Here is a 17076-nt window from a genome sequence, read left to right on the forward strand (position 1 = left end):
TTAAAGTTATAATCCAAACATAGACATAGCAGTAACAAAGCTTGCAGTGCTTATGCTAAAGTCCTGTTCTAACCCAGCTTCTGCACAATGTCCGTCAAAATTTTGTATTAGTCCTGGATGAAGCATTGAACGTATTGTTCTACCGTCGTAAATTACATGGAGTCCATACAATCTTGTAGAGAACATGATCATTTTTGGTGATTCAACCATTAAATAACTCCAGATTGGTTCTTCTGTGTATTTTCCAACAATTGGCGTAACCACATTATTATTTACTTTGATAACGAATTCATGCCCTTCTGGTATGATTTCAATGACATCTTTTCCCATTTTTATTTGCATTGCCTGAAATTAGATATAATAGACAGATTACTTTAAAATAACTAGAATTCAGACTTGGAAAGTAACTCAAAAACAAAAAGAGATATTTGGCTGAAATTGAAAAATTATAGTACGTTATTAGTCCGTAAGCTCTTATAATGTTGGATTTTCATTATGTCCCGTTTTTAATATATGTATTTATGAAATATATCAAGATATACTGATTTCAGCCCCAAGTTTGTAACGCTTAAAAACATAATGCTAAAAACAAAATATTGGTATAGGTGTTCATTAAATCACCTAATTAATCCATTTTCAGTTGTCTGTTTGACAACACGATATTAAGCTGAAATTTTTACAGCGTGCTCAGAACGTAAAAAGTGAGGTTTAGTTCTTAAATGAACAATAATGGTCAATTAGGACCCATCTTTTAAACCGTTAGAGATAGAACAAAAGTTGAAATATAAAAAATCTTCTTTATACAAAAATAAACAACTTTTGTTTGAAACATTTTTTCGTAAACATCACTGTTTACTCGTGAAGGTGTCAATTAGATATATAAACACGACTGTGGCTACCTAAGAGTGACTTTTATCGAGAGTGACCGATCTTACTTTACTTACATGACGTCAAAAACAAACGATTGCATTATCAACACTGTCTATACATGGTATTTCAACAATTGTTTGTTTTTTCTTGTGTTTAAATACTTTTTAATTTTCAAGTAAAATGTAAAATTTTCCAAACTCGAGAATTTTTTCGAATTAGGGTAAAAAAATTCTTTACTTTTTTGTTTACTACAAGACAGTTTATTGAAAAAAGCTCACAATTTTTTTTGTATTAAAAAAGTTAACAGTTTTGACTGTCAAAATTATTCCTGTGTAACAGTCAAAAGGACACAACTATAATTTCTACGGCTAGAAAATGCGAGAAAATTTTTTCCTAATATGGGATTATTAAATAAAAATCTGTCATTCTTTAAAATGTGGCGAAAAACTGTTACAATTTATTTCTAATGTAATATACAAGTACCATTCTCCTTTAAGACATGGTAGAAATTTCGTTATGTCATAATAAACGAATCGGATGACTTTTATTTTAGAACTATCTTTGCGCCACCAAAAATAAGTTTGAAATGAGTGAATAAAATTAAGTTTCATACTCACCAAAGGTCGATTACCATTTACGTTTTTAACGAAAAAACTATAAACTTCACCTTCCTCTGCTGTACTTGCTTTAAGATATAAAGACCATTTTGACCAGTCGTTTGTTATTCCATATTTATGAGCATTACCATTTAACGTTAAAACATATTCTTTAGAAATAACACATTGCGCCATCGAGGTAACACGATCAATTCCATCCCAGTTAGAAAGAGTAAAGAAAATATTAGGCAATGAATTATCATCCAAATCCCAGTCTATCCATTCGTTTCGTGGTATTCCCAAGTAAATTTCATTGTAACTTGGTGTATCAACTGTTATATCCCATTCCTTTCGGAATATGGGATAATCTATATATAGGTGCATTGGCATTACATCATTTGTTTCATCTTTAGTAGTTCTTTTCACGTACATGAAATATCGATGACGTAAAGCATTAAAATGAGATAAAATCATTTTTACCATTCTGTTTTGGACATCATTGACAGCAACATGGATCGCATATCGGTTTAAATTTGAATGCGCAATTGCACATTCAAGTGGAACAGGAGCTAAGAACTTTCCTGCAACCATTTCTGGTCGGCATTCGTTATAAGTTATTTTACGTTCTTTCAATATACGTTGTTGTTCTTCGCTACGAGTACCTTTAATGTCAAAGGTAATTACTCCTAATTTGTCAACTTCACCCAGTGATAAAATTAATTTGGAATCTAAATGATCTTCTTTCATTTGATAACGTAAGTCAATATCAAGCTTACGTTCCTTGTTAACTTGATCTTTGTGAACGATCCACCATTTGATTTCACCAATTCGTTGTAGCTCAGTAGTGCTTACATTAAGATGCGAATGATATGTAGCAAGATTAGTGTTTTGAACCGATTTTGTAGTACCTTGCATATCCATTTCAATGGTAATTGATTCTGCTACAAATCCAAGCATGTAGTCTTTTGGTTTAGACACTTCTCCTTTTGTAAACATAGTTACATCGAATTCCATATGATCGAAAGTCTCTAAAGGTGTAAGAATGACACCATAGCCGCAACGTCCATTACCAGTTGGGAATAATGTTGACAAATACAAATTTAATAATTCTAAAGTCATAAAACCATCATTATTTTCATCAGTATTGATTTCTTGCAGACGTGTAATTAGGCCACCAGATGATAAATCACGATCACAATCAAATATTTTCACTTGAACATGTTGTCCAAGTGTATTACATTCTGTATCGTAGACTACAGTCTGAAAATAGAAAATATTACATTATTAATTAAGAATTTATCTCATAAGAGATAAATTACAGCTATTATGTTTTTTCGCATATTATTATAGTTACTTAATACTTAATGAGTGACTAATTTCGAAATAAAATTTTTTCAGGTATTCCTCGAGACAGTGCTGCATTTAGGGAGGCACAATGTTAATTTTAATAGATAAATAAATAGACTTTTATTAATTGTAGTTTTGATTGATAAATACTATAAATTATTTTTAAAAAAAAGTTGAAAAACCAAGCAAATGAACTCCTCAGTAAGTATCCTGACGACTTAGAAGAAACATCAGGGAAGGAATATATTCATTTACATTATCTACTTAAAGACATCTAAGCAAATTTTGAAGGTATACGCTCGGCAAAAAACACATGTAATCTATTGTATTCACGAAATCTGCAAGATGTTTATCCTAATATAGATATTACTCTACGTATTTTTTTTGAACATCCCAGATAAATTGTTCAAGAGAGAGACTTTTTCCACCCTGAAATGGTTAAAAAATAATTTACGTTCAACCATGGGGCAAGATAGACTTAATGCTCTTTCATTATTGTCAATGAAGTTGAATTAGTGCAAGAAATTGATTATAAAGATACCTATATACAATCGACGTTATTTCGCGCAAACTAAAGCCAGGAAGAAGAATGTGATTCTATAAGTGATTATTTAAATAAAATATTAATTATTTATTTTTGAAAAATTGTATTTAACTTTTAACAAATTTTATAATTTATATTTGAAATTATATTTAATTTAATAAAATTTAATCCATAAAAATTAAAAAATACTTTAAAATTAGATCTTTAATTTCAATTATCACTCTTTGGAAACTGATAATAGAATATTAGGATTAGGATACCAAAAAAAAAAAAAAAAGAAAAGAAAAATGATCACTACCTGACAAAGAAAAAAGGGCGGCATATCAAACCGTACCTAGGGCGGCTTCAAGCCTATATCCGCCACTGCCTGGAGCTAAAAGTGACTTTGTGAAGTTACAACAACGGTTCACAATTTGAGACACAGTAAAAATTCCGGTCAAAAGTACAATGTTTTCCGATGCAAACCTTAGATCAAATTTAATATAGGCAGAAAAAAATAAGAAGTAAAATTATACTTACATCGGTAATATAGTCTTCTCCACGGATTATTGATCTTCGAACTAAGCTTTCTTTATGGGATTGTTTAAGTAATTCTTGCGCATTTTCGCCTTTGATAAAAGCAACAGTTTCAGTATGCACTTGTAATCCATTACCAGCATCTTTACTTAATGTTTTAATTTTAATTTGGTATACACCATCGTCTTTTTGTGAAGCAAAAATAGTGAATCCTAATTGGAAATTCATATGCGAAATTTCTTCAATTCCATGCCATAAATCGTTGATTGGATTATATACTTGAAATGCGGTGTTGTGTAAAGTCATTGTCTTTATTTTAAAATCAAATTTCATATTTTTATTTTCTGTATTGTCAATTTTGCCATAAATGGTGTAGATGTGTGACAGTAATTCAGGCATTCGAATTGGTACTCCGAAATCGGTTGGCATAATTCGTTCGTATAAATATGGAATTTCAAGAATTTGATTATGTTCATTTGTATCAATGTTAACTCCTAAATCTTTAATAATATCGAAGAATCTACGTGGAGTTAGTGTGTCCTCCACGTAAATCATAACAACTCTGCCTTCGCGTCTTACTATGAGCTCAACATATTTTGGAGCGGATTCTTTGGATTTAATATCATTATTCGTTGGTGTAACAACACCAAAATGGAAGGAAAACATTTCTACATCAAAACCATAAACACGTGACATTGTTCTTGAACGAATGGTGACATCATTTCCAAACGAATACATAGTATCAATTTTTCCACCAAGTCCAGATTCCTTATCAATGAAGTCTTTTACAAATATTCCTTCATTTTCATATGCGACTATTGGATGACGACTCATTCGTAAAATGGCACGCGCTATTTCAATAATTTGTTTTTCATTATTTAAAACATATTGAAGATGGGTCATTGTTACCAATGTATTGTAATGGAAATTGTAGAAACGCTCATTATTTTCAACTCGCATTAACCAGTAAAGCTGCATGAATCGATTTAATGTTGGCTTTTCAGTTCGTACATAGATATCATACGCAATTGTTCGTAAACCAATATCTAACTTACGGTCACTGAGAATTGGCCAGATATATTTAATCATTAAACTGGGATTCTTTTGGAATAATGGAGCTACTGCCCATAACGCTAAAGAACGTAAATTGCCATGAAGCGGCAATTCACCGGTTAGAATTGGAGCTAAAATATGAATTACCGATTCCATTCCAATATTGCCTAGCGCATGTAAATAAAGTACTCTTATGTTATAATCTTGAGAAAGTAGTACTTTTTTCAAAAACAATATCTCATATTTGTCAAGTACCGTTGAATTTTCTTCAACTCCTAAGTATGTGCGTTTGATTAATGTAGCATAAGCAAGTACACTAGCTACATGAACACGACTACCCTCCGTATCAAGTCCAAGCATATCTTCAAGTTCGGTTAATAACTTTTCGTTTGGACAGCGTACGTGAGCTGGTAAATCACGAAGTACTAACACAGCCATTGAATCATCAATCTTCTTTTTACGAATTAAATTTCGGAGTAGCAAAGCTGAAGATCGTGTTCCAACATGAGGTAATAATTGAACGAATAATTTAAATGAAACCTGCGATTTTTCTTGTAATAAAGCGGAAATATGTTCTAATGTTGTTAAATCAAAGTTTTCTAATTTATCGTATAAATTTTGTAAAAGGTGCATTAATTTTGAGTCGGGTTTAGTTAACGTTAGATGATTTTCCTGTAACACATTTGCTAATTGATCTAACCAAGCATGAATTTTTGGTATTAAAATATCATTATTATATTTTGCTCGGCCACCAGTGATGTCAACATCAGTCAAAATTGGTCCATCTCGGCATTTTGAGAGCGGATCTTCGTATTTTAATGAACGTAATACCAATTGATTGCTAATTATAAATGGATTTGTGACAGCAACTTCTTCAACAAACGTAAATCGTTGATGTACTTTAAGTGATTTCATTTCACTGGTTGCTCTAAATTTTGCAATAACAATATCACCTCGTGCTTCAATCATTTCTATGCGAGCGTTCTTGTCCTTTTGGTTTATTTTATAAATCCGGTTAGAGTCAACATCCAACAAGTTCGCGTTTCTTTTTAAATTGTAATTGTCTCCACATTGCCTTGGGTCGGCTGTCTTAATAACCATAATATGATCGTTTCGTGGTAGCACATCGTATGTAACGTTGCATAAACCATAAATGGTTTGTTCTCTTGAATATTCAACGTGACTTTCTTTTCGATCAAAGGTTGATAAAACTTCAGTGTTAAACTGGAAAATTGATGCAATTGACTTTTTAATATTGTAGGACCATTCTTGGTCATTTGAATCAACCATCACAGCGGTTACAAGTTTGTTACTGTCATATTTAATTGCGAATGGTAGGGAAAGTGCTTCAGCTTCTTTTGGAATTGTGACGTAAACATGGTTAGTGACACTTTCTTGCATTGGACCATTTTCAAGATCAAAAACGATATTATCCAAACGAACCATTAATGTGTCTTCTTCATTCTTTTGGACATGGACTTTAGCTTGAAGTTCATATAATGAAGCGTATGATGCTGGTTGGTCTGTTTGTACGGTAACATGTGACTCATATTTAAAAACTATTTCTTTTCCATTTGTAAAAAAATAATTTTGTGATGCGGTTGCACTACTCAAAGCAATGATACTAAGAACAAAAGCTGAAAAGAAAATATTTTTAATTTTGACGCATCAAAGTTATTTATACCTAAACTGTACATCATAAAATCCTTATAAGAGGTTTGGTTTTCAGTACCCTATTAATAATTACTTTGATAGACTTGTAAAATCCGTCATTTATAAAGAAAAATGCGTAAAGAAAAATGGGACTTTCATTTTCCGGATAGTTGCGATGTAGGTAATAAAATTGTTCGAATTTGCTGGCTATTTCACTCTATTATGAGTCGATTGGTAAAAATTCCATCTTTCTAGCATGTATAGAACAGAAAATCCTGATTTTTGGGTGCCTTTTCGCTAGCTCTCTTAAAATTTAACAATCAAGCACTTAAAAAGCAATTAGGCCAATTTCCGATGTACTAATGCCGTTGAATGTTTTTTTTTTGCCTATGAACGAGTTATCACAATGAATTATTTACTACAATAGTGTTCAAGAAAGCGAAAATATAATTTTGAAAATTTATAGATAAAAATTAGCCAAATTTTTATTTTTATTAGCATTCAGAAAATGATTCGAAATCAAACGGATCTATAATAAAAATTTAATGTATAAATTTAATTAATAATTTTTCAATTTATTTTTCATTTGCTTTGGAATATCTAAATGAAATTAGGTATAAGGTAGAAATTTGTGTTATATTTATGAGGCATAGTTTAAAAAACTATATGGTATGAGGGTTGTAGAGCTAATAAAACAAAAAGAAGTACAATTCGGTCAAAACTTAAAAATTCCGTGTTTTACTATTCATTTTCTCTGCTTGTATGACTCGCAGGAAATCCGTTAAAGTATCAAATTGTAACGAAGTATGAAACGACAATTTCAAAAAAGAATCATTTTCTTCGTTAACAGTTGCTCTAAAGCCTCTGCATAATTATTAATCTCGCAGATGCATGATAAAATCGTAAAAATATGGGGAAAAGCAAGAATTTAGAAAAAAAAAATTCGCATTTTAACTGTGTTTTCTCGTAAAATTTCAAACGTATTAGACCCATTTTTTTCGTTTTATCTTAGCTCTACAACTTTCTATTTTCTGTTTTTTATTAAAATGATTTGTTCTTTTTTTTATTCTTTTGCAAAAAACCGATATTTTACAACTTTCTGATTTTTTTTATTCAATTTCTGACACTCCGATTTTTTCAAAGTATGTAATCTTTTAAATTTCGAATATGAATTTAGAGAGCATCCCACGCTTACGCTCGAAATATTAAATTTTACAATTATAATTAGTTTATATCTTTTAGTCCTCATAAATAGAGCGAATTTTCGCAGTTTAAAACAATAATTTATTACTTATTGAAATAGTTGTCACGATCCTCGAAATAAAATTGTATATTCAGGAATTTCTTTTAAAAAATATAATTTAAAAACATACAAAAGTCTTAAATTTCGGTAAATATCGATATTTGCAATTGCAATGGTTGGAATGGTTGCAATTTAATTTCAAGTATCGTGGTATTAATTTCAATCACTATGTCTCAACTCGAAGTTAACAAAAATCGTTATAATAATTTATTATTCTATTTTTCTAATAATAAAACAAACAATCCCACGCTTTAAAACATTTAGATTAAGAATTACAATTTTTTTGTACCTTTTACTTCACGTTAATTAAGCGTTTTTCACAGTTTAAAGCAATAATGTATTATTAAGTTTTTCTTTAATAGTAGAAACAGTAAATTATGGAAAATTTTCAAAAGTTAAAAATAACTATTGAAATAATAAAGTACATACCAAATATAGGACCCATTGTTGAATACACAGTGTTAAATTCACCAAAAGGTACTATAATAATGAATCACTTTTATATTTGCTTTTATATTAAATATTTGATATGATTTTAGAAAAAAAAATTTTTTAACTTTACTTATAATTATTTACCATAATAGAGACTTATTTATTAATAATTTGCGGGGTCATAATAAGCTATTTTTTATTTCTTAGTTCATAATATTGATAAATAAAAATATGATCTTGAATTTATTGCATTTCAACGAAAAATATTATTCAATTAATTTAAAACACTATTATTAGGTCAGCATGTTAATTTGTGGAATCTTCCTGTAAAAATTACAAGTATCTCTTAATCCAAATCATATCTAAATCTGTCAAATGGAGTCATATGCGTAAGATAAGTGGAAAAATAATTTTTGTCTTTTCTAGCAATCAGGATCCTTAAAAAATTTATTAATTGTAATTCATTTTTTGTGCCAGAGGGGAGAAACATGACAGACTGAAAATATGAATAATAATTAAAAAATTTTTAATGATCCTGATTGCTAGAAATGACAAAAATAATTTTTACCCTTTTCTTATACGCATGTGACTTTATTTGACAGACATAATACATTTTACTTAATTCTAATAATTTTTATAGGAAGATTACATTTATTTATAGTTATTTCTTCAGTAGCTTATGCAAAACGTCCTTGAATAGCAGTGTATTCCAATTATGGGTGGCGGGCGAAGCGATTGTTTTATACTGAAAAACAATCTTAAACTATAATTTTCCTATTATTACACCTATGAATAGGTACTTTCATCCTAGCTTTTAGGTAGCGATCTTATTTTTACATTTGAATTTGGGTTTATTTGAAAAATGAAGCGTTATCTTTCATATAATCAGTCTATAAAAATGGCTGGGTAACGATTACCAAACAGACTAGTACATCATTAATTTATATTTTTAGAAGTCATTCTAGTCAAAATATATGCAGAAAAAAACGCAAAAATGGTAGGGTTGAAAGTTGGAATGTGAAATGAAATTTTTAATTCAGTATAATTTTATATTTTTTAACCCCCGAACTAAAAAAGGGGTGTTATAAGTTTGATCGCTATGTGTGTGTGATCGCTATGTCTATCAGTCTGTTTGTTTGTCTATCTGTCTATGGCACCGTGGCACTGCGGCGCATAAACCGATGAACCGATTTTGATTTTTTTGTTTCGTTTGATAAGTAATTTAACGGAGAGTGTTCTTAGCTATATTTCAAGTGCGAGTTTAGGGTTCCGTACCCGGAAAATTTAAAAATTGGCTATGATCCCCGAAATCGGTTCAGTTTGTAAGAGGTTTTAAGGGAAAAGTTAATTTAAAGAAGAGTCTTCTTAGGGCTCTAACGGTTAAGGTCAAGACTCAATATACCTATGGTGCTCATTTACACAAGTAATAGTGCTGGAATGGATTACTCAGAAAATGAACAAAAATTTTTTGAAGACGTTTTTAAAAAAATTTCAAGCATGGTTTAATACCAAAATGACCACATTAGTGTCTGCCCAGTGTCTCCCCATTTTTGACATTTAAGTTAAAAACGGTTTTGGTCGAGAACCTTAAATGCCACAAACAAACAGGTACAATTTTAGGTTTTTCTTCAAACCTGAAAAGTTGACCACTTAAGTGGTCATAATTACGTTTTAATTACGAATACCGGACTGTTCAAGAATTTCTTAGACAAAAAATGTACCACTTGACGGCCCAGATTTTTTTTTTTTTTTGGTAGGCAAGCTACTCAGGGACTTGATGCGCAACAAGTTCATCAGTTTTCAGATAAATATCTCACGAGGTATTTTCACAGCCACTCTTTCAGGTAAATAATAAAGTACATAAATAGCATTCAAAAATTTTATTTAATTAAAATAATAATTAACAAAAAATAAAAATAAACAAAAACAATTTTTAAATAAATTTATAATTACAAAACAAACAAAAAATATATTTGGAGTATTCAACAATCAGAATTCATTTTCAATTTGTACGATCCTTAATAAATACAAACGCTAAGCCAGAGCTTGTTAATGCAATTTGTTTTTGATTTTTTTCACTTTCAACACAGTGTCCCTCGAAATTAAGTGCTTGAGTTGAAGGAGTCATTGTTCTAATTGTTCTACCATCATAGATTATATGTAGACCATGCATTCTAGTAGAGAACATCATCATTTTTGGTGATTCAACCATTAAGTAATTCCATTGACCTTCTTCTGTGTATTTTCCAACAACTGGTGTAACCATAACATTATTTACTTTCATGACCAATTCATGTCCTTGTGGCATGATTTCTAATGTATCAGTTCCTATTTTTACTTGGATTGCCTAAAATTAAACAACAAGGAATATATTTTAAAAGGTCACGAATTTAAAAGAGGTTTAAGAGGTTTAAAATGCTCAAGTATTTATTAACCACTTGTGTTCAAATTCTTCCACGTGTTATCGAAATTAAGTTTTTTGTACGTAGGGGTGTGTACATAATTTAGTGGTATCATAAACTAACATTATTACATCCAGCGAACATGTTATGACTTCGTGATTTCGTTCAGCCGAAAAGTGGAAGGTCCATGATTCGACTTTCAACAAGTTTTTTCATACTTTTTTTAATTTAATAATATTATTTTAATCAATAGTTATCAGAAGAAAGAGAAGTTTGAAAAGCGTAAATTAAATAAGTGAATATAAAATTTCTAACTCACCAATGGTCGGTTACCATTTACTTTTTTAACATAAACATCATAAAGTTCACGTTTATCTGTACTTCCTTTGAGATATAAGGTCCATTCATTTGTCATTTCAGATCCTCGATAGTTGCCATTCTTTGTCAAAACATGTTCTTTAGAAATAACACATTGTTCCATTGAGGTTACACTATCAATACTACCCCATTTCCAAATAGTGAAGAAAATGTTTGCCAATGAAATATCGTCCAATCCCCAGTAGCTCCATTCATATTGTGGTAATCCTGTATAAACTTCAGTGTAACGTGGTGTATCAACTGTTACATCCCATTCCTTTCTGAATACTGGAAAAACGACATCCAAGTGCATTGGCATTACATTTGTTTCAGTTTTAGTTTTTCTTTGGGCATACATTGAGTAGTGATGACGTAATGTATTAAAATGATATAAAACCATTTGTACCATTCTGTTTTCTACGTCATTGGCGGTAACGTCAATCACATAGTGATTTAAGCTTGAATGTGCGACTGCACATTCAACTTTAACAGGAGCTAAGTATTTCCAAGCTACCATTTCTGGTCGGCATTCGTCATAAGTTATTTTACGTTCTTTTAAGATGCGTTCTTGTTCTTCGCTACGAGTACCTTTAATGTCAAAGGTAATGACACCTAATTTGTCAACTTCACCAAGTGATAAAATTAATTTTGAACCAAAATGATCTTCTTTCATTAAATAACGTAAGTCAATATCAAGTTTACGTTCCTTGTTTACTTGATCATTATGAACGATCCACCATTTGAGTACTACATGTCGTTGTTGCTCAGAAAAGTTTACATTAAACTTCGAATTGTATGTAGCAAGATTGACGTTTTCAACTGATTTTGTTGCACCTTCTACATCAATTTCATAACCAAATGATTTTAAATCACCCTTTTGTTCACTTGATGAACGTGTTGTCACATTGAATTCAATATGGTCAAAAGTTTCCAGTGGTGTAAAACGAACGCCATAACCATGAGATCCGTAACCTCTTTGGAAAAGAGATGATAAATATACACGTAATAATTCTATTGAAATAAAATTGTCACGATCCATATCTTCGGTTTCGATTTCTTGAAGACGTGTAATTAAACTACCTCGTGATACATCACGATCACAATCGAATACTTTTACTTCAATATGATGTCCAAGAGTGTTGCATTTTGTGTCATAGATTTTGTCCTAAAACAATTAATTAAAGGCAATTAGAAACTAGTGTAAAAAAACCATTTTTGTACTATTTACATCCAAAACCAGTTATGCATATGCATCCATAACTAGTTTTGGATGTAAATAGTGCAAAAATGCAAAATGGGTGTATTATAATAAATAAAAATAATAAGAAGTAGATGAAAATATCGTGGTTTCCCATGGATATAGCACACACACAAAGCATTTTCACCTTGTTACGTGACAGTCTTTGCCAGTTTGCTCACCATGGCAAGCCGCGTTAAGGAACTTCGTTCCAAAAAGTCGTTATAATATTTACACTTACATTTGTAATGTAGTCTTCTCCTCGAATTATTGATCTTCGTACTAAACTGTCTTTATGGAATTGGGAAAGTAATTCTTGTGCACTTTCTCCTTTAATATAGGCAACATTTTCGGTATGTACTTGTACTCCATTAACAGCCTCTTTATTAAATTTATGAACTTTAATATTGTATACAGTTTCTGCATTTTGTGAAATTAAAAGGCTAAATCCAAATGAGAAATCAATGTGTTTATTTTCTTCAATTCCATGCCACAAATCGTTGATTGGATTATAAACTTTGAATCCGCGATTATACAAAGACATAGATTTTATTTGGAAATCAAATTTCATATTTTCTTTTTGTGCAGTATCCATTTTGAAATAAATTGATTGAATGTGTGGAAGCATATCGTACATTCGAATTGGTACTCCAAAATCGGTTGGCATAACTCGTTCGTATAAGTATGGAATTTCAAGAACTTTGCTGTCTACACTTTTTTCAAGGTTAATTCCTAAATCTTTAACAATATTTAAAAATGTTGGTACTGATGGTTCGTCCTCAGCATAAGTCATGACAATTCTGCCTTCATGTCTGATAATAAACTCAACATATTGCAATACAGATTCCTTATCATTGGTACTGATAGTAGTGGGTGTAGCAATTCCAACTTGTAGGGTTAACATTTCTGTACTATGACCATAAATTCGTGACATTATTTTGGTACGGATATTGATGTGACTTCCAAAAGAATATAAATTATCGATTTGTCCACCGAGACCAGATTTCTGATCAATGAAGTCACTTACAAAAATACCTTCATTTTCATATACGACAATTGGGTGACGACTCATTCGTAAAATGGTACGAGCTATTTCCATAATTTGATTTTCATTATGTTGAGCGTATCGAAGTTGGGAAATTGTTACCAATGTATTGTAATGGAAATTGTAGAAACGTTCATTAGTTTCATCACGCATTAACCAATAAAGTTGCATGAATCGATTTAATGTTGGCTTTTCAGTTCGTACATAAATATCATATGCAACTGTTCGTAGACTGATATCTAATTTACGATGACTAAGAATTGGCCAAATGAATTTAATCATTAAACTGTGATTTTTTTGGAATAATGGAGCTACTGCCCATAAAGCTAAAGAACGTAAATTTCGTTGAACTACCATTTCACCGGTTAGGATTGGAGCTAAAGTATAAACTACTGATTCAAATCCAACATTAGCCAAAGCATGTACATAAAGTACTTGGATGTTATAATCTTGGGAGGTTGTTAATTTTTTCATAAATAATTTGTTGTATTTGTCTAGGACAACTGATTTTTCATCAAATCCTAAGAATGTACGTTTGATTAATGAAGCGAAAGCAAGTACACTAGCACGATGGACACGACTGCCTTCTTTACCAAGTGTAAGCATATCTTCAAGTTCGATTAACAATTTTTCATTTGGGCAATGTAAATGAGCTGGTAAATCGCGAAGTACTCTTACAGCCATTGTTTCGTCAATCTTTTGTTTACGAATTAAATTACGGATTAACACAGCAGATGATCTTGTTCCAACATGAGGAAGTAATTGAACGAATAAATTAATGTTACGCATTTCTTTAGGCGAACTTTGTGATTTTTCTTGCAATAAAGCGAAAGTATGTTCCAGTGTACTTAAATCGAAAATTTCTAATACTGCATACAATTTTTGTAGAAGTTGTAATACTTTAGAATCGGGTTTAGCTAACGTAATATGATCTTCATGTACTAAATTTACCAATTGATCTAACCAAAGGTGAACTTTTGGTACTAAAACATCATTATTGTATTTGGAACGTCCACCAGTGATGTCAACATGAGAAATTAATGGCGTTTCACGGCATTTTGATTGTGGATCTTCGTATTTTAATGAACGTAATACCAATTGATTGGTGATTACGAGTGGATTTGTAATAGCTACTTCTTTAACAAACACAAATCGTTGATGTACTTTAAGAGATTCCATTTCGGTTGTTGCCCTGTATGGTGCTAAAATAAAATCACCTCGTGCTTCAATCATTTCTAAACGTCCTTTGTTGTCCTTTTGGTTTATTTTGTAAACTCGATTAGAGTCAATATTTAAGAAGTTTGCATTTCGTTTTAAATTAAATTTATTATCACATGGTCTTGGATCGATGGTTTTAACAACGGTAACGTGGTCTTCATGTGGTAACACGTTATACGTAACGTTACATAATCCATAAAGGGTTTGTTCTCTTGAGTATTCTACATGACTTACTTTCCGGTCGAATGATCGATAAACTTCAGTGTTAAATTGCAAAATAGACGCAATAGATTTTTTAATATTGTAGGACCATTCTTTGTCGTTTGTATCAACGATCACAGCGGTTACAAGTTTGTTACTGTCGTATTTAATTGCGAATGGTAGACTAAGTGCTTCAGCTTCCATTGGAATTGGAACGTAAACATTTTTGTCAGTTTTAACTCGTAAGGGACCATTTTCGAGATCAAATACGATATTATCCAAACGAACCATTAATGTGTCTTCTTGACTCTTTTGAACATACATTTTAGCTTGAAGTCCATATAATGAAATGAATGAGGCTGGTTGATCAGTTCGTACGGTAACATGTGATACATATTGAAATTCTACTTCTTTTCCGCTTGTAAAAAACTCATTTTGTAATGCAGTTGCACTGCTCAAAGCAAGTATGCTTAAGAGCACAGCTGAAAAAAAAATGTTTACTTTTAATATTTGATAATAAATATATACATAATTATATTATCTAACCAATATTACATGAATATATATCAGAGTGCTACCCTAATCAGGTAGAAAGAAGTACCTCCTAGTATTATTTAGATTTTAAAAAATTTAGAATGTTTTATGATAAAAAAATGAAATTAGGTATATTGCCTCTGTGCGTAGTCATAGCAGGGAGAGCTACATCGATTCGAGCGCTTCTAGTGGATAATTTTAGCGATAAAAGAGGCTGTTATGACTAATTTCCAATTGTTTATTTGTAAATGGAGGAAATGTGAAGATAAGAGACGAAATTGCATAAATAATATTTTTTAAATATAAATTAACATATTTTATAGTTAGTCATATTTGCACTCGAGTCAAACTATACGTTGGTTTTATGTGTCTAGATCATATAGATAATACCATAGAGCTGTATAGACATAGGAAGCGCAATAAGTGAATATAGTTGATCGCAGTGAGAGAGGTAAAAAAAAGATATAAGAGAGACTAAAATAGCTATATACACCTACTTTATCTGTCTCTCTACAGCTATATTCGCCTAATTATCTGTTCTCTTTCTGCTACGATTAATTGTTTGGCGGTGACTTTGCATCTCAGCTCTATGTAGTATTATCTCTATGATCTAGATATATATATTTCTGCTTGTAACCTTAACTTTGATAAACGAGTTGTTTTATTAAGTAGTAAACCGAGATGATAATGGCCTGCGTCCTTCGTGGATAGCCAATATAACCTTATCTAAACAGAGAAGATAAAGTCCCGAAAAATTTAAAGCAACTTTATTGGATCTTTAATTATGAAACCAACAAAAAAGAGAATTCGTACATTTCTTTTTTCCCACCACTTCTTTTCCTTAAGTAATTATTATAACAGTAAATTTAATTCAACCTTAAAAACACTTGGTATATATTTCTTTCTACATTATAAAGACTTTTTTGTCAAACTTTTAAATACCTAGACCTAGGACATTCAAACACCGTTCATGCAATGAAAAATCGGATACCTATATGGCTAAATCGCTTAAAAAGAAATATACTCCAATGTATGTCTTATATAATTATAATATGGAATGAGTAATCATTGTTCTCGGTTGACGAAAGCAGTTTCGAGGCATTTTCATGTGAATAAGGGTAACACAATAGTTTATGACAAAATTAAATGAAAATTAATTTGAAATTTTATTTTTAATACTTAGAATTTTCAGTTATTATCTTTTAAAATTTAATAATTTCACAAAAGTAAATATAATTTTCTACTAAGTGTAATTATCGATATACCTTATTTAAATTACAACAAATAAAATACATACCAACTATAGGACCCATTGTTGAATATATACTGTTAACTTCACCAAAAGGCACTACTAACAATCACTTTAAAAATTTGACTTTTATAGTAAATATTCCAGATAAAATTACAAATTGCATTAGTCAGGCAATTTTGTGCAATTTTAATGTGAGGTCAAAATAACATTGTTTTTGATTGACTTTATTATTAAAATGATAAAAATTGTACTGTAAAGTATTTTCTTATGCCTGTTGTCATGTTGCGTTGAATGCGTTCGATTTCTTATTTATCGTTTAAATTACAAGAAAAGGTAAGACTTTTCGGCATCGGTGTTAGTTCTCGAAACATCGAAGTCTGGATAAAAGATATTACTATTGTCAGAATATTATATTTAGTTACGCGAATGATATAGGCATAATATTTTATGAATGAAAGCCACCCTATAAAAGATTTTGTCAATAATTTCGATGCAAAAAGATAAAAAGTAAATATT

General features: G+C 30.6%; 2 protein-coding genes across 2 annotated transcripts; both read right to left on the reverse strand.

The window, feature by feature from the left end:
• LOC123290637 lies at nucleotides 1–8442 on the reverse strand. The gene is made up of 4 exons (XM_044870893.1): nucleotides 8312–8442; nucleotides 3877–6563; nucleotides 1488–2726; nucleotides 1–345 (listed from the first exon to the last, which is right to left on the reverse strand). Exons 1-4 carry the CDS (start codon nucleotides 8325–8327, stop codon nucleotides 7–9), a joined length of 4281 nt encoding a protein of 1426 aa, XP_044726828.1. The 5' UTR covers nucleotides 8328–8442; the 3' UTR covers nucleotides 1–6.
• A 1828-nt stretch (nucleotides 8443–10270) lies between these two features.
• LOC123300110 lies at nucleotides 10271–16647 on the reverse strand. The gene is made up of 4 exons (XM_044882591.1): nucleotides 16606–16647; nucleotides 12552–15256; nucleotides 11036–12238; nucleotides 10271–10661 (listed from the first exon to the last, which is right to left on the reverse strand). Exons 1-4 carry the CDS (start codon nucleotides 16619–16621, stop codon nucleotides 10317–10319), a joined length of 4269 nt encoding a protein of 1422 aa, XP_044738526.1. The 5' UTR covers nucleotides 16622–16647; the 3' UTR covers nucleotides 10271–10316.
• Between the last annotated feature and the right edge of the window lie 429 nt (nucleotides 16648–17076).

The sequence above is a fragment of the Chrysoperla carnea genome, chromosome 1 (assembly GCF_905475395.1).
Source record: "Chrysoperla carnea chromosome 1, inChrCarn1.1, whole genome shotgun sequence".
Taxonomy (NCBI): domain Eukaryota; kingdom Metazoa; phylum Arthropoda; class Insecta; order Neuroptera; family Chrysopidae; genus Chrysoperla; species Chrysoperla carnea.

What these genes read in the sequence shown, in the direction of transcription:
- LOC123290637 (XM_044870893.1), bottom strand. An exon ending in GAGAAGACTATATTACCGAT is followed by an intron (nt 2,727 to 3,876) that starts GTAAGTATAATT and finishes TTCTATTTTCAG; the next exon opens with ACTGTAGTCTACGATACAGA. An exon ending in TAAATGGTAATCGACCTTTG is followed by an intron (nt 346 to 1,487) that starts GTGAGTATGAAA and finishes ATCTAATTTCAG; the next exon opens with GCAATGCAAATAAAAATGGG.
- LOC123300110 (XM_044882591.1), bottom strand. An exon ending in GAGAAGACTACATTACAAAT is followed by an intron (nt 12,239 to 12,551) that starts GTAAGTGTAAAT and finishes TAATTGTTTTAG; the next exon opens with GACAAAATCTATGACACAAA. An exon ending in TAAATGGTAACCGACCATTG is followed by an intron (nt 10,662 to 11,035) that starts GTGAGTTAGAAA and finishes GTTTAATTTTAG; the next exon opens with GCAATCCAAGTAAAAATAGG.